Below are 26,303 nucleotides of genomic sequence, written 5' to 3' on the forward strand. Positions count from 1 at the left end.
TTTCTTCTCATTACAGAATCAAGAGTAAACTCAAGAGTTTGTGGACATAATGCGGAAGTATGTGTATCCCTCGGCTGGCATTGTGGGGTTTGTCATCATAGTGATAATTGTATCTGTCCTGTCAATGTGAGGTTGCAAAGGTAAGATGCTCCAAATAGACCCAAGTCACACTAAGAGTCAGAACACAGCACAGTTATCTGTCACAAGTTTACTTCTTAAGTGAAGCCTTATTTAAGAAGTTCTACAGAGAAACGCATTATCAAACTCCCAGCTCATACATTATTCATTACTTCATTACTTCCATCAAACTTTTTTTAAGCCCCAACGTGTGCGTTTCCCTGTGACCAACATATCTCAAAAGGTTATGACCCGATTTCCATGACATTCGATGTGTACATTCGTACTCCCAACCTTCTGATTTTGGTTACCCTGCGACCACTGTAAAGTTGGCCGAGTGGCCAAGGCTCCAAAAAGTCCCAGGATGCAGGTTTTGTATGTTATTTACCTCTCCAGTGCAGGTTATTTCACAGACTAGTAGCCCGCCAGGCAAAAATAATAGTTAAAAAAATAAGGACTGGCCAAAACAACACTCCAACTACTCCAACTTGAAAACTAAAGAAAATGAAACAAACCAGGAACTTAAGAAACTATAAACAGGGAAAACCTTATAAATACAAAGGCCCTGCAGTAGCTCTCCCCTGGATGTTGTCACTCTAGTCTCAAGCAAGGACTGAACTCCCTGCCACACCTTTTAAGCAGGTGAGGCAAACCATCACCTGATTGCTAATTGGTAACTCTTATAATAACTTATTTTACACAATTACATCAGGACATATTGAAGTTAAATGTATTCCAGAATGTTCTCCAGGTGCCAATTCGTTCACAAATAACGAAGTCAAAACAATGATATAAACACAACATACTGTACACCCCTCCTCCTCTACAGCGCTTGGCCCATTCCAATCAATGGGATTGCCAGCACTGCAGAGCAGAGACAGGTGTCTCCACAAATAATCACATTTCCCCACAGTGTCAATAAATAAATACACCTTTAAAACACTTTCAGTTGAAAATGTTCAGATACTGCTATAGGGCACGGGTTGCCCCATGCCTGACAACCACCATAAGGCTAAACTCTCAAATGAGCAATAGGAGATATGTTTTAGGCATTGGCTTTTCTGCACTCAATTCAGTGCATTGTTGATGGTCCCTCTCTAACGACACACAGTAAGACTTCATTCTCCATCTACAGACATGATTGTGGTTCTGAAAATGTAAAGTGATTACTGTACACCTCATGACAATGTGTTTTGTCCATCATCATGCAGGGAAACAAATGAAAAAGGAACAAACTGAGAATCAGGTATCATAAAACATTTATATATTCACATGACCTATAAAACGTTCAGTTTCTTGTTCCTTTAAAGCCACCTCATTTAGTTTTGCTTCTTTAAACGTAGACGTTTTGGTTTACAGTACTTGTCCTCCACACGCGTGTCCCACCAGCCACCACTTCAAATCAGAAGAATCCAACCTCACCCAAGACAAAGTCTCACTCCCTGAGTCCCCATGAGTCCTTGCCCAGCAGAGCCCCCGCATGTACCTATGACAACGCCCTGCTTCGACGGCCTTCCCAGCAGCAGACATCCCTGGAGACGGCCACCCTTCACTCAACAACAGCGTCAGGGAGGGACCATGATGACCACATCTACACACCAACAGGAAACAGGCAGAGCAAGGGGAGGAGACAGGAGGAAATGATGAAGAGGAGAGCTCTCTGCTGTATGTTGCGCTGAATCACCAGATCACAGGTGTACACGTGCGGCCCCCAAGGCCTACAGAGGAGACTTCAGTGTATGCAGCAATACGCGTGGGTTAATTTTCACTTTATCGTACAGCCTATGACCACATCGCTCGCCAAAAAGAGGATTTCCAACTCAAATAATGTGATGTTTTTCAGTTGGAAATCCCTAACTTCCTCTACACAGGATTGTACACAGGATTGTTAGCAAGACTTGTTGGAGTTACCTTTGACAGTTCTCAGTTTTCTCTTTGTGCCGTATACTGTTGAAGTGCTTGTGTAGAGTCCTGTGTGATTTCTTTCGACAAACTGTGGATGATAGCCCCATATAGAACCATATACAGTATGTTGCAGAAAATAAAAACAAAACAAGACAAAAAATACATTACAACAATGACATTAATTAGAAGGTTCAGGGACAGAGGATTCATACTATTGTGTAACAGTTTTTCTTTCTTTCTTTCTGATCTGAGGAGCATCTTAAATTCCAAATTGAAGGGGGTGAAGTTCGGTAAGGATTTTGTGAATGAAGCATTTTAATAAAAGTTTTAAATAAATTCAATCGCACCATCTAAAAAAAAGGCATCCATGAAAAGTGCTAAGTTAACCACTCTGAATAACAACACAGGTTCGTATTGACGTGCTTACCAAGATAATCAAAATGCTTTCATTTGAAACCAACCTCTGAATTACTGACTCGGTATGTGTTGATTTGGAAAGTTACATTCTGTAAGTTTGTCTGTATTGTCTCAAACAGCATGCAAGATGTAAACATGTTAACATTGTGTAAATATGACCTGAGCCATTCCCCAAAACAAAAGAACCACAGCTTTAATTGTACAGGCTGTGGTACACCACACCACAGTATGATATATACTGCCATCTAGTGGAATGAAACACTCAAAGGTAACTACTTGCCTGTGTGGTTATTATCACAAACTCATTCAAATATTCTTAAATCATGGGTTGGAAGTTTTCCAAAGGCAATTTTATCATCACATGGTTTCTGTCTCATATCAAGAAATATAATACCTTTCCCAATTAGAAAGGTATCATCCCAGTATCCTGCAGTGAATACTTTCTGCATTGTAACATCCTCAGTGATAAATCACCCATTTGTGACTCGGAGTGTGTACAAATGTACCCTTACAGTGACTCAGATAAGGTCAAACCTGTACACATTTAGAGTTAAATGCCACTATCTTACAGAAGGACATGAACCTCTATCCCTGGAAATATTATTATTAATTATTTTAAACGGTTTATTTTTGTCAGTATTTGCTTGATTTAGACATGACAATGTAGATACAGGAAGCTGAGGGCAGAGATAATATAAGGACAAGCAACACAGGTCTCCAACTGGAATCAAACCAGGGACCTTTGTGTTCACGTGGCTGACTCGACAAGCCAATCAATCACTGGTGCGCACCCCATGACAGACTGTGTCACCCACTGTTATTTATGATAATAATATAAATCAAAACACTGTTGGCGGTTTCCGCCAGATAAGTGTCAGGCAAAGGTGGCTTTTCATTATTAGTTGAAATATTTGCTTTTATAACAATAATTTAAATAACTAGTGTGTGGCTACTCCCTGCTCCAAGGGACAAAGGAAACTTTCCTTTGTCCCTTTCCTGTCTTTGAGACTGTGCCACAGGCTTTTGTCAAGGTCAAAAAATATGTTTAATATTTGGAGAGCGGGTTTCCTAGGACCTAGGCTACATTCAGAAGTAAAACAAAAACATGATTTGTCTCTTGGCAGGAAAAAAACAAAACAAAAATACAAGGAGTAAAAAGCAGCATAATTCCTTCTGAGATGTCGTGGAGTAGAAGTATTTAAACTAAGTAATGACATTACTTTCCACCACTGTGAGCAGTTTATTTTGCAATCACGTGACGTTTCTCATTGACCCTTGGCTGACTCAGACGAAAATCACCTGGGACTATAAGTGTGAAACTGGGTGTCTGTGTCTGTTTGTGCGAGACTATTTTGGAACTTTAAACCATTTAACACAATGAAGTGACGTAAATCATACACAGCAAAATCCCCAGTGTTCATTTATCCATTTGTAACTCAATGGAATCGAGTGTACAAATTGAACCAAATGGACCCATAAAATGAACACTGAGGATTTTACTGTGTACAATATATCATTCATAATGAGGTTTTTCTTTTTGTTCACAAAGCTGTGCTGTTCATAGGAGCCAAACGTTTTAACAATGGCAGTCATCGAGTGCGGCCGGTTATGGAAGTGGACTGGGTGAATGAGTTTCCTTTGTACTGTTAAAAGAAAATGTGTCAGTTCCAATATATCTCTGAGTGTAGTTTTGGAAAACACGTTTGTAAAACTTTACAAAGCAATATGTACTAAACCGTCCAAACATGACACGAGTTATGTAAAAAATAAGTGTTTTTTGGCCAGCTCTGACATAATATCCAACTCTATCTCAATGTTAAGTATTTTAGATTAGCTTTTTAGATATGATTGTACTAGTGTGGTAGATTATAAATCAGAAAGTTGCACTGCTGGGGTCATCCACAGACCCTGGGGGTCATACAGTCCCTACATGTAATCAAAGGGTTTAAGTGTCCTACCTTTATGGAGTACTTTTAAAAAGTAATGAATATGTTCTTGACTTTTCCCATTGGATCATTTTATATATAGGCTCTACCTCCACCATCCTAGAGAAATTAACAATAAGCTTCACAGTGAGTTGTCATACTGATGTCTTTATAAATTGTTAACATTGAATCCCTACAGTTCAATACTGTAAACACACACACACACACACACACAGTTATAGAAGGGTTACTGGTAATCTTCCACCTACAGTCCTACACAGTACACAGTGAAGTAACCCAAACATAACATCTCCAATAATCTCTACTAGAACCAGTCTGCAACTTAAACCATTCTGCAGATTAAAACAGTCTACAGCTTACTATAGCAAAGACAAAAAAAAAACATACCTCATGTTACATGTACTTACTATATCTCCCTAGCCTCGCGTTGCGATACTAATGTACCACTGCGCTGGGCTGCCTCGGGGCATATGCATAGCAGCATATGCAATAGGGGCGGGTGAAGTGTGGCTGCGCCAGGGTAATATCTCCCCCCTCTCACTGACCACTTTCTCATTCTCGGAAGTGTTAACATAAAACAAATCCAACCATAGCTGAATTACACAAGTAATTGACGTAACTAAACGCAACGTAAAATGTAACACTATAGGAGTGATTTTATTTTAGCTTCTCCTATTGTCTTGTTTTATAGGCCTAGTTTATCGAAAGAAGTACGGCTTGAAGTACGGCCAGTCTGCAAGTCTTTTCACCCAGTCTTAAATATGCATAAAAGTTACATACCTGAACACACAAGTGCCTTGTCTATCAATAACATTGGAACATTTGCATGTACATTCGTGTTTACAACTCAGTTGCAGACAATTGGACGATGGTTGTACAGACTCGAACACCCATAGCTGGGATTCTGGGAAGAGGGGAACCAATAATGTTGGGGGTTGACGGGTTCTGTTGTTGGGACTGTTCCGCTGAGCCCATGGTAGTGAGCAGCTAGGTCAGGAGTGGACAACAGAACAGAGCTGTGCTGCTGGACAGCCATCAAAGCAGACAGACAGACAGACAGGCGGGCCGGGCAGCCAGGGTCACCGGGCGGGAACAACACCGCTCAGTCTGGAATGAGACAGGGGGACAGGGGGGGCAGGAGAGGACACGTATAAAAGAGGAACAGACATTCAATGTGTGTGTGTGACAAGCAGAAAAGATGAGGGGGAGAGAGAGAGAGAGAGAGAGAGAGAGAGAGAGGCAGAGTGATTGAGTGAATGAGTGGCTGGGTGGGTCTGTTAGTGCCAGTGGTTCCCAAACCTTTTAGCCTGTGACACAAAAGAGAAACTAGTGAAAAGAGCAGATCTACAAGCTCACAATGCGTTGTTTCATATCGCATAATGAGCATGAGCTCACTAGTACTTTAACATTTGTTTTCTAATTTATGGAATTTCTTCTATTTGTCTTTGATTTCTTTAAATTACTGATGATTAATTCAATGATTACAAATCATTGAATTTGTTTTCAATTCATGAAAAATGCTTTTTTGGAGTATTTTGACAATGTTTCAAAATAATAATAATTAAAAACAAAATGTTGGAAACAAAAAAATAAGGGGACCCATAAAAATGTGTTTGCGATCCACAAATGGGTCCCGAGTCTCCCGACCCACTGTTTGGGAACCAGGGTGTTAGTCAGTCGACCAACCATACTGCAGCCCGGATCCAAGACCACCACTTGAGATTATACACTATTTGCAGTCCATATCCATGTCCTGTCCAACCTGTGTCCTTCCAGCCAGTGGCACCCTTTTCCGGACCGGGTGCCCATGACATTTCATCAGTGCAGTGTGTGCGTGCTTGTATGTTTGTGCGTGCGCATTCAAACACCTACACAGACCACATGCCAAGCATCACAAGGCATAACGGGAATTCCTCAGCAAATAACACCAAAGAGCCCAGCAGCCACACCTCTGTGTACATGTGGCAGCAACGTGAGTTATTTAGTGGTAGTTCGCTTAAATGTGTACCACTAAACCACACTCAACATGTGGAGCTGAAAGCAATTACAGGAGTGTAGGAGTGGAACTGGCTGTATGGCAGCATGCAGAGACCGTAAAATTCAACGCAAAAAATACAATTCTCAAGAATTGCTCTTGGAACTCAAATGACTATATTCCTATATTATATGAAAACTAAAGTAAGTTCATATTTCTGTTTCTGACTTTCCATGCTGCAAAATTTTAAATACTTACACCCAATACTATTATAATGATATCGTCGACTTGTATACTCTCTAATATTAAAGCAAAAGCTAAAAATTTAATTTAGATAGCATGTTATGTAGACAGATCATTGTTGATTGATCTGGCATCCTATAGTTACCTATCGTCTGTCTACAGTTAGACAGACGATAGGTTATTGGTTTGCTTATGATCCTAGATGACTATTTCTATGCATTTCATGTATTACCTTGAGCGTGTCTGCTAAATGTCTGCTCAACACAAATGTCAAATCCACCCTGAAACCTGGAAGATGACTACCAACATACTCAATAAAATACAGACATTCTTCAACCGCTGCCTCCTAGGAGTCTACTGGCCCAACACAATCTCCAATGCCAACCTGTGGGACCTCGCTACACAAGACACGATAGAAACACACAGATCAGGAGGAGGAAATGGACATAGATAGGACACACACTGCGAAGACACAACAGATCAATCACAAAACATGCATTAACATGAAACCCGCAAGGCAAGAAGAAGAGAGGAAGGCCTAGATCCACCTAGAGAAGAACCACAGAGCAGGAGATGAAGGCACAAGGGCTGTCATGGCAACAACTGGAGCGGAGGGCACAAGACCGAAGGGGATGGAGGAGCCTCGTCAATGGCCGATGTTCCTCAGGGAATTTAAAGGCCTAAGTAAGTAAGTAAGTGACACTTACAGCCTCTCTCTGAAAGATCTTTGTAACAAACAGATGTGTCTCCCATCTGTGTTAACATAGAATCTTTCAACAAGTGCTACTGTAGATACCATATGCATGTTGCGTGGTTGACTCAAGAGAAAAAGTAAACTTCTCAGATCCTTTTACCACATTGTCAAATAAAATCAAACGTTATTCATAAAGCACATTTACAACCATCGAAATTGACCAAAGTGCTGTACAGGGTGAGAACAAAAAACAATGCAAGTGCAACAACAACAAAAGTGCAACATCACATACAACAAACAGATCACAACACAAATACTGAGTGTGGTTTAAAACCATGGAATAAAAGTGTGTTTTAAGAAGGGATTTAAAAAGACTCAATAGAGTTGGCACTTTTCATATAGAGGGGCATGCAGGCTGTTCCCCAGTCTATAGAGCAGCAGCAGCAAAGACGCGGTCGGCCCTACTCCTCAGGTTGGTTTCGGGAACCTAGAGCAGCTTGTTACTGTAGCTGCCCTCAGTGCCCTCTGTGAGTTTATAGGGCTCCAAAGGTTCTGACACATATAAAGGGGCCAGGCCGTGCAGGGATTTATAGGTGAATAAAATAATCTGAAAAAACTATTCTAAAAGTGGCAGGGAGCCAGTGCAGTGCAGCTAAAACTGGAGTTATGTGTTCTCGCTTTTTACAGTAGTCCAGTCTGGAGGATATGAAAGCCTGAATTGTTATCTCCAGCTGTTTGGGTGGGAGGTATGGCATGACCTTGGCCATCAGTCACAGTTGATAAAAGCTGCTTTCTTACTACAGATCATATTAGGGGTGGCCCCGCCCCCTCCTGCACCGTCTGAATGTAATTGTTCTGAAAGTGTTTCCATGGCAGGCAGTATGAGGCTACTCCCCTCACTTCCTGTGGTTTTACAGATTAAAAGAAAATGGTTTATTTTTTTTCCTTCAGAAAAAAACAGAATGGATTTCTGTTGAACTTCTCACCACTGTGGCGGCGTGGCCGTGTGTCAATGACAATGTCTGTATGTTTCAGTGAGTTGTGTGTAGTCACTTGGACCCCGTTATAGAAACATACAACCACACACTGCGGAGACACAAATAGACAAGGAGTATATTTTACTGGAACAACCCCAGTTGGTTCTCCTGTCCCATTTCCCAACTGTGACTGCAGGCAGGCAGGCAGAGGCAGGGTGCATCCACTGCTAAAGTAGGAACCACACAGAAGCCTACGTGTGGCCTGGGTTGTGGCTCCACACTTGCCGCAGACATCACAACTCTTCCGACTGTTGACAGACTTACTGAGGCGATCTACATTGCAATAGAGGCTAAATAAGTGGTTCCAAACCCCAACTTCCAGTCCTCTGGACCACTGGTACTAGTGGTATTCCATGGTAGCATTTTCAGATGACAGGACCGTGTAGAGACATAAATGCTAGTTGGAGAGTTGAGGGAAAGATGTCCGTACTCCATTGTGGTTATGCTGGCATTGTGGTTATGCTGTCATTCAATGCCCAAACCGGTCAGCTACTGGTACATACAGTATGTTTGAGACAGTAGGAAGTCTCTGTGAGAGACACAGTGGAGAGGGTGCTTGTGAGATTTGGTCCAAGACCAGAAGCGTTAAATGGCAAAAGGTCTGCATTTTCTATAGCGCGTTTATTCAAAGACCTTTACTATGTGCATGAGTGAGACTGTGTACTCAACTGCATGCATAAGAAAGCGTTTTAGTGCTTGAGACAGAAAGACACATTGAGTGTGTCCGTGTCACTGTGTACAGTAGGCCTACATACTGTGAGCATGGACCCCTCCTCTACCGCCCTTCCAAGGCCCAAATGTGTGTGTGTCTGCCTCCAAAATGACAGCATTACCACTGCATAGGAGACGGGCTCCTTTCTGCTGGGCGCTATAGGCTCACACAGGACAATCAGCAGACACACTTGTTATTCTGCTCAGGACTCCCACACAGGCAGCGAAGGAAAAAAGGGAGGGAATTGAAGGAGAAGTTGAGGAGATCAGCGCCGCAGAATCATGAGAATGCCATGCAGGGAGAGAGAAGATGAAGGGCGAAGAGAATAGGGGTCAAATATGAAAGAAAAGGAGGAGAGAGGTAATGGCACTGACATGTCACACTGTGTAATGGGAAAAAGGTGGTCATATAGCATAAATATTGTTCAGTGTGATATGGTCAAAGACTTTGACCATATCACACTGAACAATATTTATGCAACAATATGAAAATAGCGTCTACGACAACATTAAGGTGACCACACACTGGTCGATCCCAGATGTCTGACAGAGGAGTAGAGATCTGAATGGGAGAGAAAATATATTGTACAGTATATCAGGGAAAATGACAAAATGGTAGTCTATACTTTGGGTATAAATCCAAGAATAGCAGTAGGAGGCGGCTCAAATTCCTATTCCAACGTATTTCTGAATCCCACCAATTGTCAGGATGTATCCACTGAAACCGCTGCAATGTATTCACACTCCCACACATAAATGTGACAGTAACTCTTAACAAACCATTGGTACAGCCGAACACAACAATAAATCACCCCCGAGCACAATGCCTGGACTGTCAAGAACGTCCTTCAATGTCTCATGACTAGCGCGAGAAGCACAAATCAAAAGCACCATTTAACTACCTTCCCTCAGACGTCTGCCCCTCAACTTTCTCACCGTTTTAAGAAAACACAGATAAGAAAGAGCAACATGAATGTGGAAACTCTAATTTAGACCCATGGTTTGAGTGACGATATTTCATGATGATGACTTGAGGGTTTGTGTATTTATAAACCTGAGGCACTTGGCGCAAGTGCGCCAAATAACTCTGTAGAAATGTAATTACAACAGCTCACTTAATAAAGCAATTACGAATTATTACAAAATGTATGTATTGACTATAAAACACGTGACCTCGGCCTTGGGCCTTTAGGGCAAGGTCACTTCTCGCCCTCAGGGCGTCTTACTGGTTATTATTATTATTATTATTATGAAAGTCTGGGGCATTTTTATGCATTTGGAAGTGCAGATTGATTTTGAAAGTTCAGCCAGAAATATTCCTTTGAGAAAAAAAGTGATTTGCAAACTAAATGTAAAGGTTCAAAGTCGAATCTTAAAAATAAAGCCATTAACAGAAACGGCATGGTATGTACTGTATGGCTGAAGCTTTAAATATATCACTTCACTTCACTCTGGATAAGAATGTTTGCCAAATTGTAAATTGTAGACAATGATGTCCGTATGGGTCCTTTAAACATTCTTCAGAAACAGGTCAGGAGATAAAGTAATCGCCCGTGGGACAATCCCGACCCCGATTCCACAAGACCTTCAACTCTGTGTTGTTCTTCCTTTGCTGGCACGACTAGTCTTTGGCCAACGAAAATACCAGCGTTAGCCAAATGTGCTTTCAATGGCGTGCTACAGTAGGTTTGTTTTCCTTGTGTGTGTGTACGTGGACAGACAGACTGGGTGGGCAGAACAATCTGGGCTGCGCTCCACATGCCAGGGTACACTGTGCTGGCACCAGGCGGTCTCCATGACACCTCCAACCAAGTGGACAGGATTGTAGGGGAAGGTGTTAGGAGGTGTTAAGCTGAGTCATGCAAGCGACGTTGACACACAGGGACGTGCAGAGGATGTTAGAAAGGCAAGGACTGAAGTTCCCTAAAAAAGGCAATTACCCCAAAACATTGCAAAAATAGCGGATCTACAAGGTCAAAATGCGTTGAGAGCTTGTAGATCAGCTATTTTCGGGGCGTGACCCTGCACTCTTTAGCTACTGGAGATGACGACATGGATTTCCACACAGAGGACAATTTCTTTAGACGCTAAATGCTGCGTTCGAGTCAGGGGGGCAGTCAGCCAGATATTTCGTGAAGCCTCATTTGAAATCGGTAGTTCATATAATGGCCTGTTGTGGCGCTGGACCGGACCCAAAAAGCCCCATAGCTCCATAGAGGCCCATGTATTTTGGCCCAACTTCACCTAGACTGTATTACCTTAATAAACATGGTCATGAATACTTTCTTCTTCCAGTCACTAGTTTAAAGTCTCATTTCTAATGTCATAATATTCTTTTTGGAAAATTATGGTCCCATTAATTAAAAAAATGACCATAAAGAAAAAAAACCATCGCGTATGTTCTGAGGGGCGTGGCTACCATTACAGTCTATGATCGGGATTCCCCTCCCACTCGAGTCAAAATAAAAACCAACGGAGAAGAAGGGGGGAAGTCCCGCCTCGTTGTCTGGGCAGCCAATGACCAGCTGGTATACAAAACGGAGCCAGCCAATGGCCAGCTGGTACCAAAGATGGCGACTTACATCAGGAATTAGCATATTATTACAGGCTTCATTTTACGTTCATGTTAGACCCGGGGAACGCTTTGTCCATATTTTTTACAGTCTATGGTTCGAGTTCAGGAGAGTTTGGAAAAAACATGACATCGGGTACGGCATGGAAAGGAAAGTGGGAGGCATTTTGCATTTCGTTCACCATAGTAAATGCTGTATTCATGCTCTGGAGAGGACACTTATTTTTTTACAGTCGGGTAAAGGGGCAGGGGCTGAAGCCCCCATTGATGTCTATGTGTGCATGTGACACACATAAAGTGTCGCTCCCCATCTCACTCTGCGCACTGGAAAGAAGCCGTGTTTTTTCCGACAAGTTTCCCCCTTGAGTCTACTATGAAACAAGTGTGAGATTTTATATGCTTCTGTTTTCACACGGACGGTCGAGTCACGCTCTCCTTTACCGTCAGTCTGACACAGGCACACACTGCACTGAACTTCAACCTCTTTTGATATCCCATGATGACACACTTCTCCTTCCTACAGTACCTCATGTGGACTTTCTCAACTTGAAGTATATGTATTCTAGCTAATACTAAGCCAAAGCAGACATCTCAGAGGATTTGCTCTGTAGTAAATATACTGTATATCATTAAGAGTGATGACAAGACACTTACAACTTGGCCAACATCAGAGGTGGCATTGTAACTACTGTACTGTAAAATGAAGTGTCGTCGTCGTCCCCCTCCCCTCCCTCCCCCGAGATACTGAGATAGTATTTTCTGTATATTACTGTTGTATTTGTGCAGAAAGTTAAGCCTATGTTTACATGTTATGTGCTATTATTATATGAACTATACCAAGTGGCACTATTTTTATGTGTTATTTATTTGTTATGTATTCCTGTATCTCAATTTTGGCAGGTTGTGTAAGATTGACAAATATGGCCTCCACCTCTATAGGTTTCAGAAAACACTTATGCTCAATATTATTTTGTTTTGAATATAACTTGAGGGCTTTGGTAATATGTTTGGTCAGTGATTGTGTATTCATTTTCATTGAGGCTAGTGCTCAGGTGGATGATATTTATAATAGGCTGTCTAGAAGTGTTCACTCTCACAGTAGTGGATATGGTCCAAACAGGGCTACACACTAGCGCTGCCTGTGAGCTTGAAGATCGTCAGTTTTTGGAAAGGAGATTTGGTTTAGATGGGGGAAGAATGGTCAAAGTACAGAGCCGACTCAGGTCTGTTTTATTAGTCTAGAGCAGGGGTTTTCAACCGATTGTGAACGAGGGACCACCACCCTGACTTAGCATCAACCTGGGGACGACTGTTGTGTTGGGTGGGGATATGGGCTGATTATTGCTTTTGTAACACCTGCTATGCACCCCACTGTTTCTCAACCAATGGTCCGAAATGACTACTAATGATTTCCAAATTATAATGACTCAACCAGACAATGCGGTGCACATCTCCCTCTTGAGACTGTAACTCCCTTTTCTTTTTTTTTCTTTTTTTTTTATAACTTTGTTTATTGGTTTTTTTCACAGAAGCATTATTGATATAGAGTTTGAAAAAGAATAGTAACTCCCTTTTTCTGTTGAATTTCTTGACCTCCAACGTGTCCGTAAATGACTACATGGACGGTCGGTCATCATAGGTCACCATGCAGGTCATTCAGTTCACTGTTTCTCAACTAGTGGAAAGAAAATTAAATCAACAAATCCTACATTACAAAATGCATGGTCAGGGACCACATGCAATACCTCCATGGACCACCAGTGGTCCACGGACCACCTGTTGAAAACCCCTGGTCTAGACTAGAGGATTTGTAAGTGGTTAGTTACAAGTGTTATTGCAGCAGTCGACTACTTACCGTCGGTGCAGATGAAGCACTTGCAGAGACAGACACATAGACACAGCAGGAAAACGGCTGCTATCCCGCACACCGTCAGAAGGACGACTAACGCTGGTCCCACTGCAACACACACACACACACACACACACACACACACACACACACACACACACGTAAGTAGTAGAAGTGTTACTGGTAATCTTTTACCTACACAGTAAAGGAAGCAAAACATGCCTGACTACTAGAATACATGGTTTGGCAGTATAGTGCTTTTCCCATGTCATTATAAACGGTATTATTTCTATTCTTGTACTTTGTAACATTAGCAAACCACAATGACCATGGACTAAAATAGCTGACAATCCACTTGTATGGGAGTAAGAACCTTTCATTCTTCAACTTCAGATGGAAAAAGCATGACTTACAGTAAGAGGTTAGAGTCAAGTACAAGATATACTCATGTTAACAACATCTTAACACAGATGGACAATTTTTAGAGCCAGGTCAACATGCAGTTGCAGTTGCAGCTTGCAGTTGCACTTTGCAGTAAACAAAAATACACACAATATATCCAAAAAAGTATCTGGCGTCATTACTGGGGTCGCTGATAGCAGAGTGGTTAAAGGACAACTTTAGTTTTTTTAAACCAAGGTTGATGTTTTAGGTTGTTATGAGAGAAAGTAAAAGATGAGTGTTAATTATTTTTCATTTGCTGCTTCCTTTCGTTTTAGGGATTTTAGCTGTTTTTGACAGGGGGTGGGGGCATTCGAGCATATTTTTATTTTGTATTTTTATTATTTACTAGTCCTACTAGACCCCAGGAAATTACATCTGGCCACAAAAAATCACGGGATCTACTGAATGTGTCAAACTGACATTTTGAGCCTATGACACACAGGCCTAGATTTTGAAGGTGCGTTTTACCTATGGTAATACATAAATTGGCCTCGCTCTGCGCACATTCGTATTATGAAAGGCATATCGGCCCGTGTTGAACGCACTCGGCCCGTGTTGAACGCACACACATTATGGCATACGGCGTTCCTGAATATTTTAGCATTGTGGGAGTGTCCATATGTTAATTATTTTCGCTTTGCGCAATTTGCTATTAAGCCCCTTGACCTAAAGACACTCAGCGCATAACGATTAGACGTGGGTCTGACCACCTCATAAACGCAACAAGCACTGTTTGATTTTACACTTGAGCGGCTCTGGGAGGCTGGTAGAGTGTTGCCATGTCTGTTTATTATAAGCGGCTTCTTTTTCTGTAAAGTTGCTTGTAAATATTGGTAGTTGTACTATTTTGTGGTTGCTTTTCTTGTTTCTAAAGTGGTTATTTGGGCTTTTCTCCTAATGTTGTTTAAACCAGTGATCCTCACACAGCACATTCCCATGTCAAGGATCCCCAGATGAATGCATTTGCCCAACTAAGGACGGCTAATCCAAAAATTAAATAAAAGAATTCCAAGATTACTTTTGAAAATAGCAGATCTATACCAGCTCACAATGCATCACATTCATTCATTAAAACTATGAACTCTGACTGCAGGGGGATATATATAATGATCATTATAACAATGTGCAAGAACATATTTAACATTATTTTAATGTGGTGTCATTAAAAAATTATCTGGATATGGCAGACTCACTATCATGGCACTTCATTTAAAATAGGTTACAGACCCCTGTTATATGCGCTTATTTTTATAGACCGATTTACTTGTTTCTATGAGACATGGCAACAGCCTCGTTTTGCGTCTTTTTTTTTTTAATGTTGAGATTAGAAACGGCCATAATTCTTTCATTTCTCAACCTTAAAAATAAATAAAAACATCTCCATAATCCGTGGGAAGTTTGCTTTCATATGCTGTATCACACCCGATTCAAGTCTTCTTCAATAAAATGCTACGAGCGAACTCAGCGAAGACCATACCATCAGGGCCACAGCATTACGCAGCACGCATTCAACTCATTCCTTCGTCGTGACTTGAATGAAATAAAATATAATAAACGTTATTTTACTGGTGTTTTTCAATAGAAACAAATAAAGAGCGTGTGTAGGCTACTGTGTGCAAGTGCAACAGTGTTGCATGCACTAGGCTATATTTCTTCCGTGTCGGGATGGTGATTGAGCTCTTCAAGTTCACAGCCCGTTTGTCTTTCATAAAAAAACGTTGATTTTAGCCTATAAACACTCATGGTTCTCTCATTTCTCAACCGTTTTATTAAATGTAAAAATCTCCATATTCCTTAGGAATCTTGCTTTCATTCGCTGTATGGTGCATGGTTCTATCGTTATCGAATTAAACAATATCAAACGAACTTGCATGTTCGGGGGTTAGACGATTCTGGGAACATTACGCATGGATTGCCAATTTGCCAATATGCTGCTATCTACTCGCAGTTCCATTCCGATCTGAAAGGTATAGGTGGGTCTGTTCTTTTGAGGCATAAAGGTGATAGCATGCAGTGCAATAGGAATAATTAACCCAAATGTGACAAAGTCATGTCATGTCTTCTATGGTGCCAGCCTGAAGAAATGTAATACCACGATCCCCAAAGTGCCATTCCGTATGTGACATCAGCTGACTGGTAAATAGAATAGTACGGACATGTTGATTGGGTACGTCTCAAACACGCCTTAAACACACCCATGACTAATTCAAGGCCGTTTTGCGCACTCCGCGGGGTGTCAAAAGCGCTTCTTAACATGCCCAAAATTGCAATATGACATACCACACGCCCCCAGCTCATAAAACTGTAATATTATATGTAATATTGTTCCACTTGCATAATCGACCCCACAGTGTGGCTTCACCCCAGTAGGCCTCCTTCACATTCAGTAGATCCTGTGATCTTCTGTGGCCAGATGTAATTTCCCGAGGTCTATTAGGACTATAGTAAATAATAAAAAAAGAAATCGCCATAATATTTATTATTATTTATTAAATATTTACATATTTAGCCCTATGCTCGAATGCCAAAAACAGTTAAAATCCCTAAAACGAAAGGAAGCATCAAATGAAAAGAAATTAACACCCATCTTTTATTTTCTCTAATAACAACCTAAAACATGAACCTTGAAACATGAAACATGAAAAACTAAAGTTGTCTAAGTGAGCTCTAAGTGAGCCGTGTGGTAGTGGCTGCATGTCGCTCCCTGACTCTCTCCTCTGTTCCTTTTCAATCTTCACTGTGGAATATCAATGAAGCCCCCGATGCCATGCGAGAGTGCGGTCTATAGCCAACACACAAACTCGGGACTGCTGAATCGCTGCCCTCCATACTCTCCTCTCCTATTTAACATCAGGGTCTTGCCTTGAGCTCTACAATGCCGTTAGCTAAGCTGCCGAGCTGCCGTGCATCTACGTATAGGTGGTGCGACTCTTCTCCCTTCTAGCTCTAAAACTATGGAATGAACTTCCCATTGCAATCAGAACTGCAGACTCTTCCGCCGTATAATCTGAAAGCCCACCACTTCAGACTCCATCTTAGCCCGCAGCACTTGCCGTATGCATTTGCACTACCCTCGACGACCTTACAGACGTATGCAAAGGCTAAACTTACAGTATGTAATTTAGATGTAGACATAGCACTCTATAGTGTATACTTATAGTTTCATTTTACAGATATTTTACAGTTAGACTGATGTTAGTATCTTGGCTTGATGACTAGTATCTTGATGACTATTTCTATGTATATGATGTATTACCATGTGTTGTTCTTGCTGACTGTAAGTTGCTCTGGATAACTACGTCTGCTAAATGCCTAAATTGTAATTCTTGCGTTTCGTGGCTTTGCCCTGAGTTGGCAGCACAGTGACCGTTAGCTTGACACTAGTTCCGGGCGCCACCCAAAATATCTTTAAAAACAAAAACAACCTGCGCATCATTACAGCCCCTCACCGTCAGTATTGAGTGCCACAGAGATGGGTTTCTCCAGGCCCTGGTGGTGAACGATGCATTTGACCGCCAGGTCGCCGAGCGGCCCGGCGTGGAACAGCAGCGTGCTGGTCACCAGGGTGGTCCCGTCGCCCTGGTCGTAGGCGGAGGTGACGGGTGGTCCCAGCGTACGGTTCTCACCCTCCACGCTCCACGTCAGCTCGGCCGCCGGACGCGACTGGGCCGTGCAGTTGGCCTCGACGACCCCGGAGGGCAAGGTCACCGTGGTCAACTCTGGTTTGGGCAGCACTAAGGCAGAGGAAAGAGGTTTTTAGTTAGGATTTGGATTTGTGTTCCATGTAGATTTGGTGGCTCTTTTTATTAGCTTTTACCCATACGTATGAATGGTCAATGTTTTGAATGCAGTTGGTCTCGATCAGTGTGGGAAAGTATCTCCTTTAACTGACACCTATTTAATAGTTTCACAATATCTTTAAAAAAAGATAGCAGATCTACTAGTTCACTCACTACGCACCAGAAGAATGGTGTTCTTGTTTGGGCCCCCATCATCATTCACGTTTACACTGAGAAACATTCTGAATGTTGAAAAATAGCAGATCTACAAGTTCATAGTGCATCACCGAGTGCCGCGCTAAGGAGCTTGTAGATCAGCTATTTTTGAAAAAACTTGCAAATGTGTGCAAATCTTTGAATATATATCCTTTCCCAACGTTTTTAACTCAAATCTTTGCTTCTGGGAGGTCCCTGGAACAATATATTTTTAGATGGAGGTCGGCGGCCAAATACAATACAATACAGTTTGAGAACCACTGATATAGACACATAGGTTTTTCAGAAAACTGTCAAGATTTGGAAGACATTTGGAAGAAGTCATTCACTGTTCTCAGACGACAAAGACGTGTTCCTCTGCCTTCATGACGTAAGGACATGAATGAAGACACATAGCCCACTGTCTGTCCGTCCGTCTGTTTGTCGGTCAGACACTGTGACACATACCCTTTCTGGACAAACGGAAAAGAGACCCTGTTCAACCAGACAGCAGCGGAATAACTGCTTTTATGTTGTTTTCATAGATGTGTGTGTGTCTAGGTTTTTGGACATAGTAGACTAGGAATGCATTAGTGCATGTACGCATGTACGCACGGAGGGCTTGTGACTAGAACAGTGAACCACTCTTCCCCAGCTGGGCTTTCACGCAAACTAATCACCCCTTTCCCCTCTGCGACAATCCTTCCTCAGCCTGTATTATCACTCTGTGCTCATGCAGGACTTTGGTTTTGTTTCACCTTTTATTGTTTCTAACAAACGTATTTGTATGATTGATGGGTTTATGCATTCCAACTATACAAAATTAAATAAATCACTTACACTGTTGGCTGTTGGATGTGTATTTTTCACAGATTTAGGTCTTGATACAGAAGAGAAAGAGCACTCTAAATATCAGTTTAAATTGGGGTTGCTTAAAAGAATCCATCAATCATTAGACATTGACTGTAACCTCATCATTTCATGAGGCGTATATATATGCAGCATGCATCCTAGCATTAGACAATATGTTTTCAATAGAAAGCAGTGTCCTTTGGAACTATTTAGAACACATGTATACAATTCAACAGTGTTCCTAAACATAAATATAATAATAAATACTAATACATGTCAAACTTGTCTACCACTCCTATTGCTGCTACTTACTCAGCTTTATTACATTTTAAATATATAGTCTTGCATTGTGTATGTTGTTTATTTAAACCAGAAACTGAGAAACTGTCTGTTGGTGAAATGTAAATAAATAAAATAATAATGTGCAATAATTATTGTGAAATGACCACAGTCCACAGGACTTTGGGATTGGTCCTTTAAGTTTGTTTCTTCTTATCTGCAGCACAGTGGCAGCAGTGGAAGTGCAGAGGGCTGGGGGGTTAAGTGCTGCGTTGGGACACACAGCTCAATGCAGTGTCTCCAGCAGGTCAGAGCACTAGTTGATTGTTTATACACAGACCCTCCCTTTCCTGTGCCAAATCTGGTGTGCACACACACATGTACACACACACACACACACACACACATGTACACACACACACACACACACACACACACGCATGTATACAAACGTGTGCGACTGTGAGTGTACACTGCACAGAGAGAGACAGAGACACAGAGATATGTGCACAGGGCGCGCACAAACAGTCGCACGTGCACACACACACACACACACACACACACACACACACACACGGATGCATGCACGCAAGCACACACACCTCACTGAATTCGCAGCATTTCCTTCCTGCTTTCTGTCCTTTTTATCATTTGTGACTCAAGATCACCCAGAAAATATTGTCAGAGAGGGACAGTACAAAGATACGTAACCCTGGGCAGGCAGTAAGAAAATAGCTAGGCTACATATTCCACCCTGAATACAATAGGTCCACTTGGAGATATCACTCCAAGTCTCGAGTGGCATAAATTATTTGTATCTATGATTTTGCGTTGATTTCAATAAAGAATAATTAGATCACTATTGAAGATCATCAAAATCACCAAAATCGACATCAAAATAACCCCAGATTATTTTTGTAATTGTCCAGAGTATTCGTCATACACACAAGTGGCTATAAACGTGCACACACCTGTGGTGAAGGTGTGGAACTCACCGTAGACGGAGAGGCAGGTGGTGAAGGTGTGGAACTCACCGTAGACGGAGAGGCAGGTGGTGCCGCTGCGGGTGCCTTCCGGGTAGGTGTGGAACTCGCAGGTGTAGCAGCCCTCGTCCTCTGTCCTGACGGGCCTGATGCTCAGCCGGGTGTCGCTGAGGGAGCGGCTCAGGGTCACCCGCGCCCGGAAGGCCTCGTCCACGTCCGGGTGTCCCTGCTTGGCGTAGTGGGCCACGCTGCTCGTGTCCCCCTGCTCGGCCGTCTTCCTCCACAGCACCTGCTTCACCCTCTCGGGCAGGCCGTAGCGGCAGGGCAGCGTAACGCGCTCCCCGCTGACGGCCGTCTGATTGCCGTCGGTCTCCACTTCGGCTGCAGATGGAGAAGGGTGAGGTTAAAGATGGGGGGCACGGTGGCACAGTCAGTAGTGCTGTCGCCTCACAGCTCCTGGGTTCGATTCCCGCTGGGGACGCTGTGGGGGTGTGTTTTCTCCTCCACGTCATACCCGAGGTGGGGTTGGTGAAAGGGCCTTTCTGTGTGGAGTTTGAATGTTCTCCCGTGTCCCCTAGGGCAGGGGTTCTCAACCTGGGGGCCGCAACCCAAATTATTTTGGGGGATCCCCAAATTATTAAAAGAAAATGAATTGAATGGCTGGAAAATGGAAATTTAGAGTATACATAGTGCATGCATAAACTTTCCTTAATGATTATATCTGGTTTCAGTATTTATTTAACTATTATTAAGGTTATTGTAGCGGTCAATTTGCATTGGTGGTGGGGAGGGGGGCAGGGCTGGGGTTGCGAGACATGGACAAAGCATTTTCGGGGGTCAAAAACGTTGAGAACCCCGTAGGTACCCTCACAAAAAACATGCAGTAATCCTGGTCTCTAAACTGCCTTCCCCTGGCCTGATAGAGGGAATAATCTTTTTAATAAAATATTGTCAAAGGCAGGCATGTGAGAGTCAAAGAGAAATGTGGTGTGATAATTTACATAATTTGAATAACCGTGTGTTTGTGATTGTGCGAATGATGGCAGCAATGTGGACAAGTGCCCCTAGAGAGCAAGTGCACCTAGAGAGAGTGAGTGAATGAGTGCGTGCATGCGTGTGTGCTAGCGTGCATCGTGTGCATGCGTGTGTGTGTGTCTATGGATAACAGGATGTCATAGCACACGCAGGGTGAATTTTAACCTCCCACCGGCCTGAGAAGTCAGACCTCAACCCACCATTTCCTGTTTCTCAAGGCATTCTGGGAGGCTGCATGCCTGAGGGAACATTTTCTTTGACCCTGCTGCAGGCTACACAACTTGCCAAGACTCAGTGACAGATGCAATCAGCTGAACTAAGAGGGAGTTGAGGCCGTTGGAACTACAGTACATGACTTCCACAAAATAATAAACAATCTCTCAAGACTCGGGAGCAGTCACCCTTATGGAATAGAGAACAAAAGTTCACTTTTGAGCTGCAAGTAAGTGCAGTAATGTGGAGTATATGTATAGGAGTCCTATAATTGGTTCTCTTTTTCTAATTGAAGAGTGAGTGAGAACCACATAGTTTGTGTTTGTGACGTCACACATGTCCAAACGTCTACCACTCTTCTAAGAGTTTACAGTGTATAGAGCGTCGCAGTCCCTCCCCCTTTCAGAACAACGAGTGGCCCAGGAAATGAATCCCAATGCATTTTTCCCATAGGCATTTCGTAACGTATTTATTTAAAGACCTTTTAAGCCAACTCTTGTCGTGACAAAACATGACAACAAACACAATTTTTCGGGCCAAACAAAGAATTCGAAAGTAGAAAAAAACGGCAGGTTACAACACATTTTTTGTTGTTTTTCTTCTTCTAAAATATTGTGTGTGTTGTCATGATTTGTCACGACAAGAGTTGGCTTCGTACGACGCTTAAAAGGTCTTTAAATAAATACGTTACGAAATGCTTATGGGAAAAATGCATTGGGATTCATTTCCTGGGCCACTCGTTGTTCTGAAAGGGGGAGGGACTGCGACGCTCTATATCGTCTGCTTATTCAGGCGATAGATAGGCTCAGAGGTTCAGAAGAGTATAGAGCGTCGCAGTCCCGCCCCCTTTCATGATGACGCCAGGCCCAGAAAATTATTCCCAATGCATTTTTCCCATAGACATTTCAAAAGGTATTTATTTAAAGACGGTTACGCCGCGGACAAAGCCAACTCGAGTCGTGACAACTCACAACAAACACAATATTTTGGACCAAACAAATAATGACAAAGAAGAAAAACAACAAAAAATGTGTTGTAACCTGCCGTTTCTTTCTTCTTTCTAATTATTTGTTCGGCCCAAAAAATTGTGTTTGTTGTCATGATTTGTCACGACAAGAGTTGGATTTGTCCGCAGTGTAAACGTCTTTAAATAAATACTTTTTGAAATATCTATGAGGAAAATGAACGGAGAATAATTTCCTGGGCCCTGGTAGGGGGCGGGACTGCGACGCTCTATTGGGACCACCTCTAACCACTGGTTGAAATAAAGCTGAATTCATTCAAATTAAATAAAAGATCCAGATCGCAGGTTTAAAACAGATCTGATCAAGAATTAATATTATGCACTGTACTGTATAGCTTTACCTCAGGAATGAGAGAGAGAGAGACAAAGGGAGAAAGACAGAGACAGCAAGAGACAGGCAGACAGAGAGAAAGAAAGACAGCGAGAGAGAGACGGAGAGAAACAAAGACAGAGAGGCCCCTTTTCCACCAAAATTACTTTGGTTCTAGAACCGGTTCCGTTCTAGATTATTGGAACCGTGGCGCTTTCACGAAACCGGCGGCCATTATTTGGTTCCAGTTCCGAACCAATTGTTGTTTTCAGTGGAAACACTCTGAACTGGTTCAATATTAGGCAGGGGAAGAATAACTGAACCGGTTCAACCCCGGTGGAAAAAGGGAGAGAGAGAGATAAAGAGGAGTAGAGAACCATACTGGTGATTCTCAGACAGGTCTTCCCCTCCTGCACGCCACTGGGATAAACATCAAACAGGCAGCGGTAGCAGCCCTCGTCGCTGGGTTGCGCCCGCCCGACGGTTATGGCGCTCCTGTCGCCGCCGGACGCGACGAGCTCCACGCCCGGCTGCTGCGCGGTGACGTGGACAGGCTCGCCGGGCCTGTACACCAGGAGGACCCGGCCTCGCGCGTCCAGCCAGCGCACCTGGCGCACCGCGTCGCGCGGCCCCGTCGAGACGTTGCAGCCGAGTGTGAACGGGAGGCCCACGATGGCACTCAGGCTGGCGGGAGCTGTAACCTCACCTGATACATACAGACACGTGCGCACACACACACACACACACACACACAATAACAATTAAATATATAGTCAACATACAACATCGCAAACTGATTTTCATCCATCCAATCTATCCAAATAGTTTGCAATCGAACACTGGGGCCGTTCCCCCTTCGCAATTTAAACACCCCTGACATCCCTATTGTCATGTCACTCATAGGCGAAGTTTCGCAAAAATAGCTTATTCCCTATAGGCCTATGCTTCATTTACTCTGTCGTCATTGTGCGGGAGCCTGGCTAATAAGCCAGACCGAATCAGCCGTTGGCAAAAAAACATTGCCTGCCGGCGGATTACGGTCTGGAGAGGCTCAATTGTACGCCCATTTCCTACACCAGAGAACTGGTGTGGCCAATCGGGACACAGTATGCAATATGGGCGGGCTTTGGTACAGTGACGTTCAATGCTTGAGACCTTTGACTGACAGTAGCTCTGACCAATTGCGTCAAAGAGAAAATGTTTGAACCCACCCCCCGGGAAACAAGATCCATACACAGCATCTCCAGACTCAAATACCACACGACAGTGTGATTTGAGTCTGGCTTATTAGCCAGGTTAATTGTGCGGACCATGCGTTGCGCAGCTTGTAAATCGTCTATTTCGTCAACACTAACACCGACGCCGTCGTACAAAGGTATGAGGTGTCTCTACAGGGGGGCTGCAGGGCATCGGGGGACATTGTCCCCCCAGAATGGACTTTGTGCCCCTCCAGTCCAGATTGGCCAGTAGTACCCAACCAATATTTATGTATTACAAATGTTAAATCTATAAGTTCTTCATGATTATTATAAATATATACATGTTCAACTTCAAATGAATTGCTTAACATAATTGTATTTGTTTGTTTTTTGTAGGTGCTGCTGCATAATTGTAGCCTATTTTTTAATGCATCACTGTGTTAATAAGGCTAATATTTGTTATACTGTACATATTGAAAAAAAATGAAAGATAAAGTGCCCCCTTTGGAAAAAAGTATGCCTCCTGCTTATTCGTGCCTGGAGACGGCACTGGGTATACGGCTTACTTTAACCGTGTAATGATGTTTTTTCTCTTTTATTGTCTCCACCAGGCCGACATATGTAAAACACATTTTCTAATAGCCTATTACTCCTTCAGATTTTATCCAAATTTCACGCAAATTGGTACACATGCTCTCTATAGTCATGTGATCGAGACGGGTTTGTTTGATTTCTAATAATCCAACCTCATTGGCTACGATTGGCTTCTAAACTTTTCAGGAGTAGCCCGCTTTGTACAAATCGCCACAACTACTCAATGCAGCGTCCGATTGTGGTGAAACTGTGCATGCATATTCCCACTAGGATTTGGAAGAAATGCCACTTGACAGTTTTCAAATCAGCCTCATGGTGGCGCTACAACAGGCCAAGCCGTGTCTCTCTCACACACACAGACAGCGGAGGCACACTGTCGCGTACGTTTTCGGTTGCGCACAGCAGCTGCGCACAGTTTTCAGACAGCTGGTGGATGGAAAAGAAGCTCCACCTCCACCTCCACATGTGCGCGACAGTCTGCCTATGCGCGCCCCACACACACACACACACACACACACTAACAAGTAAACAAGTCTTAGTGCTTTTTCTGGTTTTATCCTCTTGAACTATACCCATTCTGCAATCCTACAAATGATCTATCAATCCATCAATCAATCAAGTAGTTGATTCCTGAAAAGGTGTCATTTTGAAGAAGGGAGGTTGTTTCATGCTCACAACACCTTGCGTTGCGGAGGCGATCATTCCCACTATGCACAGCAGCAGATCCACAGACGAGGCAGATCCACACATGGCAGATTTCCAGCGAGGTCACCGGCTCTCTCCCTCTATCACATCCAGACTGTCTGCAAACAGAGACATATTGTTGCGGTTTAACAAAAACAATCCCTTGAATGTCCACAACAGGATTTGAATCGCTTTATGCGAGTAGGGAGGAACCTAAAAGAACAGAGACATCGCATTACCCTGTCTGTTGTTGCTCAGTGTTATGACTGGGGGACACTTTTGGCTATTCCAGTCGTAGTAGCCTCATCCCTCTGGCCGAGACACTGGCTCCTGTGGTGAGAGACACAAACAAGGAGATGACATTGGTAGTGACAACATTCATAGTGTCCACTGTCTGGCAGTCTACACTTTTGAGACAACAAGCCACTACTTAAAGCTTGTTAACCTTAATGTGATGATCATAGGGTACATGGTCTTGGACAATAACACTGAGGACACTGGATACGTAAAGGAGCCCTGGGCATACAGGGTGAATGACTAACACTCCCTTATCCACCAACTACTGCCGTCACTGTACCTTTGAGCATTTGAGGAAGAAGAGATCTGAAAGTGACCATACATACACACCACACAAACCAACATGTTTTCTCAATCCAAGACGTTATTTCCATGGCAATGTGATGTGTCAACAACAACAATAGGTTCTGTTTTTCACCTGGGGCGCCTCATGCACCCTGCCTAGAAAGGCCCACACAATAACCTGGCAGGCAACAGCCGACCTCTTTGATGTCTAGACAGACACCTGAAGGTTTCACAATCCATCCACCCACCACAAACATGTTGCAAGATATATGAGAAGACATCTTCATTAGTCACTGTAATGATCACACATACAGTACAGCATGCTAGACTACTATACCTAGTATATAATATGTGTATGATGAACATGTGTGTGGATTATATGAGAAACTACAACCAGGCAGCACAGCATGCATGTGCTGAGAGTACAGAGCCGAGTGGTTGAGTGGCTATAAAAACATCACATGTGGTAAAGCTCCTGTATGCCGGGAAAAGGCACTTGTTTCAGAGAGGGGGTGGTGGTGGTGGTCCCACATTAAAGACCACTGGGAAAGATAAATTGTACTCAGTTGCATTCATCATATTGTAGGCTATGCCTATATATTTTAAGTCATGGACCCACAAACGGACCATGGATTTGGATGTTCTTTTAAGGTCTTTATCCACA

At 42.9% G+C, this 26,303-nt stretch overlaps 2 protein-coding genes and 1 long non-coding RNA gene across 3 annotated transcripts in view; 1 reads left to right on the forward strand and 2 right to left on the reverse strand.

The window, feature by feature from the left end:
* LOC310854050 (splicing factor U2AF 35 kDa subunit-like) overlaps positions 1-15,611 on the reverse strand; it is a 29,183-nt gene extending 13,572 nt beyond the window's left edge. The window contains exon 1 of the mRNA XM_083758530.1: positions 15,608-15,611. The gene's annotated coding sequence lies outside the window, so the exon portion shown is untranslated. The remainder of the gene's footprint in view (positions 1-15,607) is intronic.
* LOC310853838 lies at positions 15-2,443 on the forward strand. The gene is made up of 3 exons (XR_014568844.1): positions 15-140; positions 1,329-1,363; positions 1,507-2,443. It is a non-coding gene; the product is annotated as an uncharacterized lncRNA (long non-coding RNA).
* The window catches only part of LOC310854048 (OX-2 membrane glycoprotein-like), a 34,432-nt gene continuing 12,355 nt past the window's right edge, over positions 4,227-26,303 (reverse strand). Inside the window, exons 3-9 of the mRNA XM_083758526.1 lie at positions 25,297-25,387; positions 25,054-25,176; positions 22,963-23,286; positions 20,050-20,379; positions 17,360-17,644; positions 13,473-13,574; positions 4,227-5,492 (exon numbers count right to left, since the gene is read on the reverse strand). Of these exons, the coding sequence (XP_083614652.1) occupies positions 5,488-5,492; positions 13,473-13,574; positions 17,360-17,644; positions 20,050-20,379; positions 22,963-23,286; positions 25,054-25,123 (1,116 nt within the window). The 5' untranslated portion in view covers positions 25,124-25,176; positions 25,297-25,387 and the 3' untranslated portion in view covers positions 4,227-5,487. The remainder of the gene's footprint in view (positions 5,493-13,472; positions 13,575-17,359; positions 17,645-20,049; positions 20,380-22,962; positions 23,287-25,053; positions 25,177-25,296; positions 25,388-26,303) is intronic.

The sequence above is a fragment of the Protomyctophum parallelum genome (assembly GCF_964188405.1).
Source record: "Protomyctophum parallelum genome assembly, chromosome: 23".
In the NCBI taxonomy this organism is placed as follows: domain Eukaryota; kingdom Metazoa; phylum Chordata; class Actinopteri; order Myctophiformes; family Myctophidae; genus Protomyctophum; species Protomyctophum parallelum.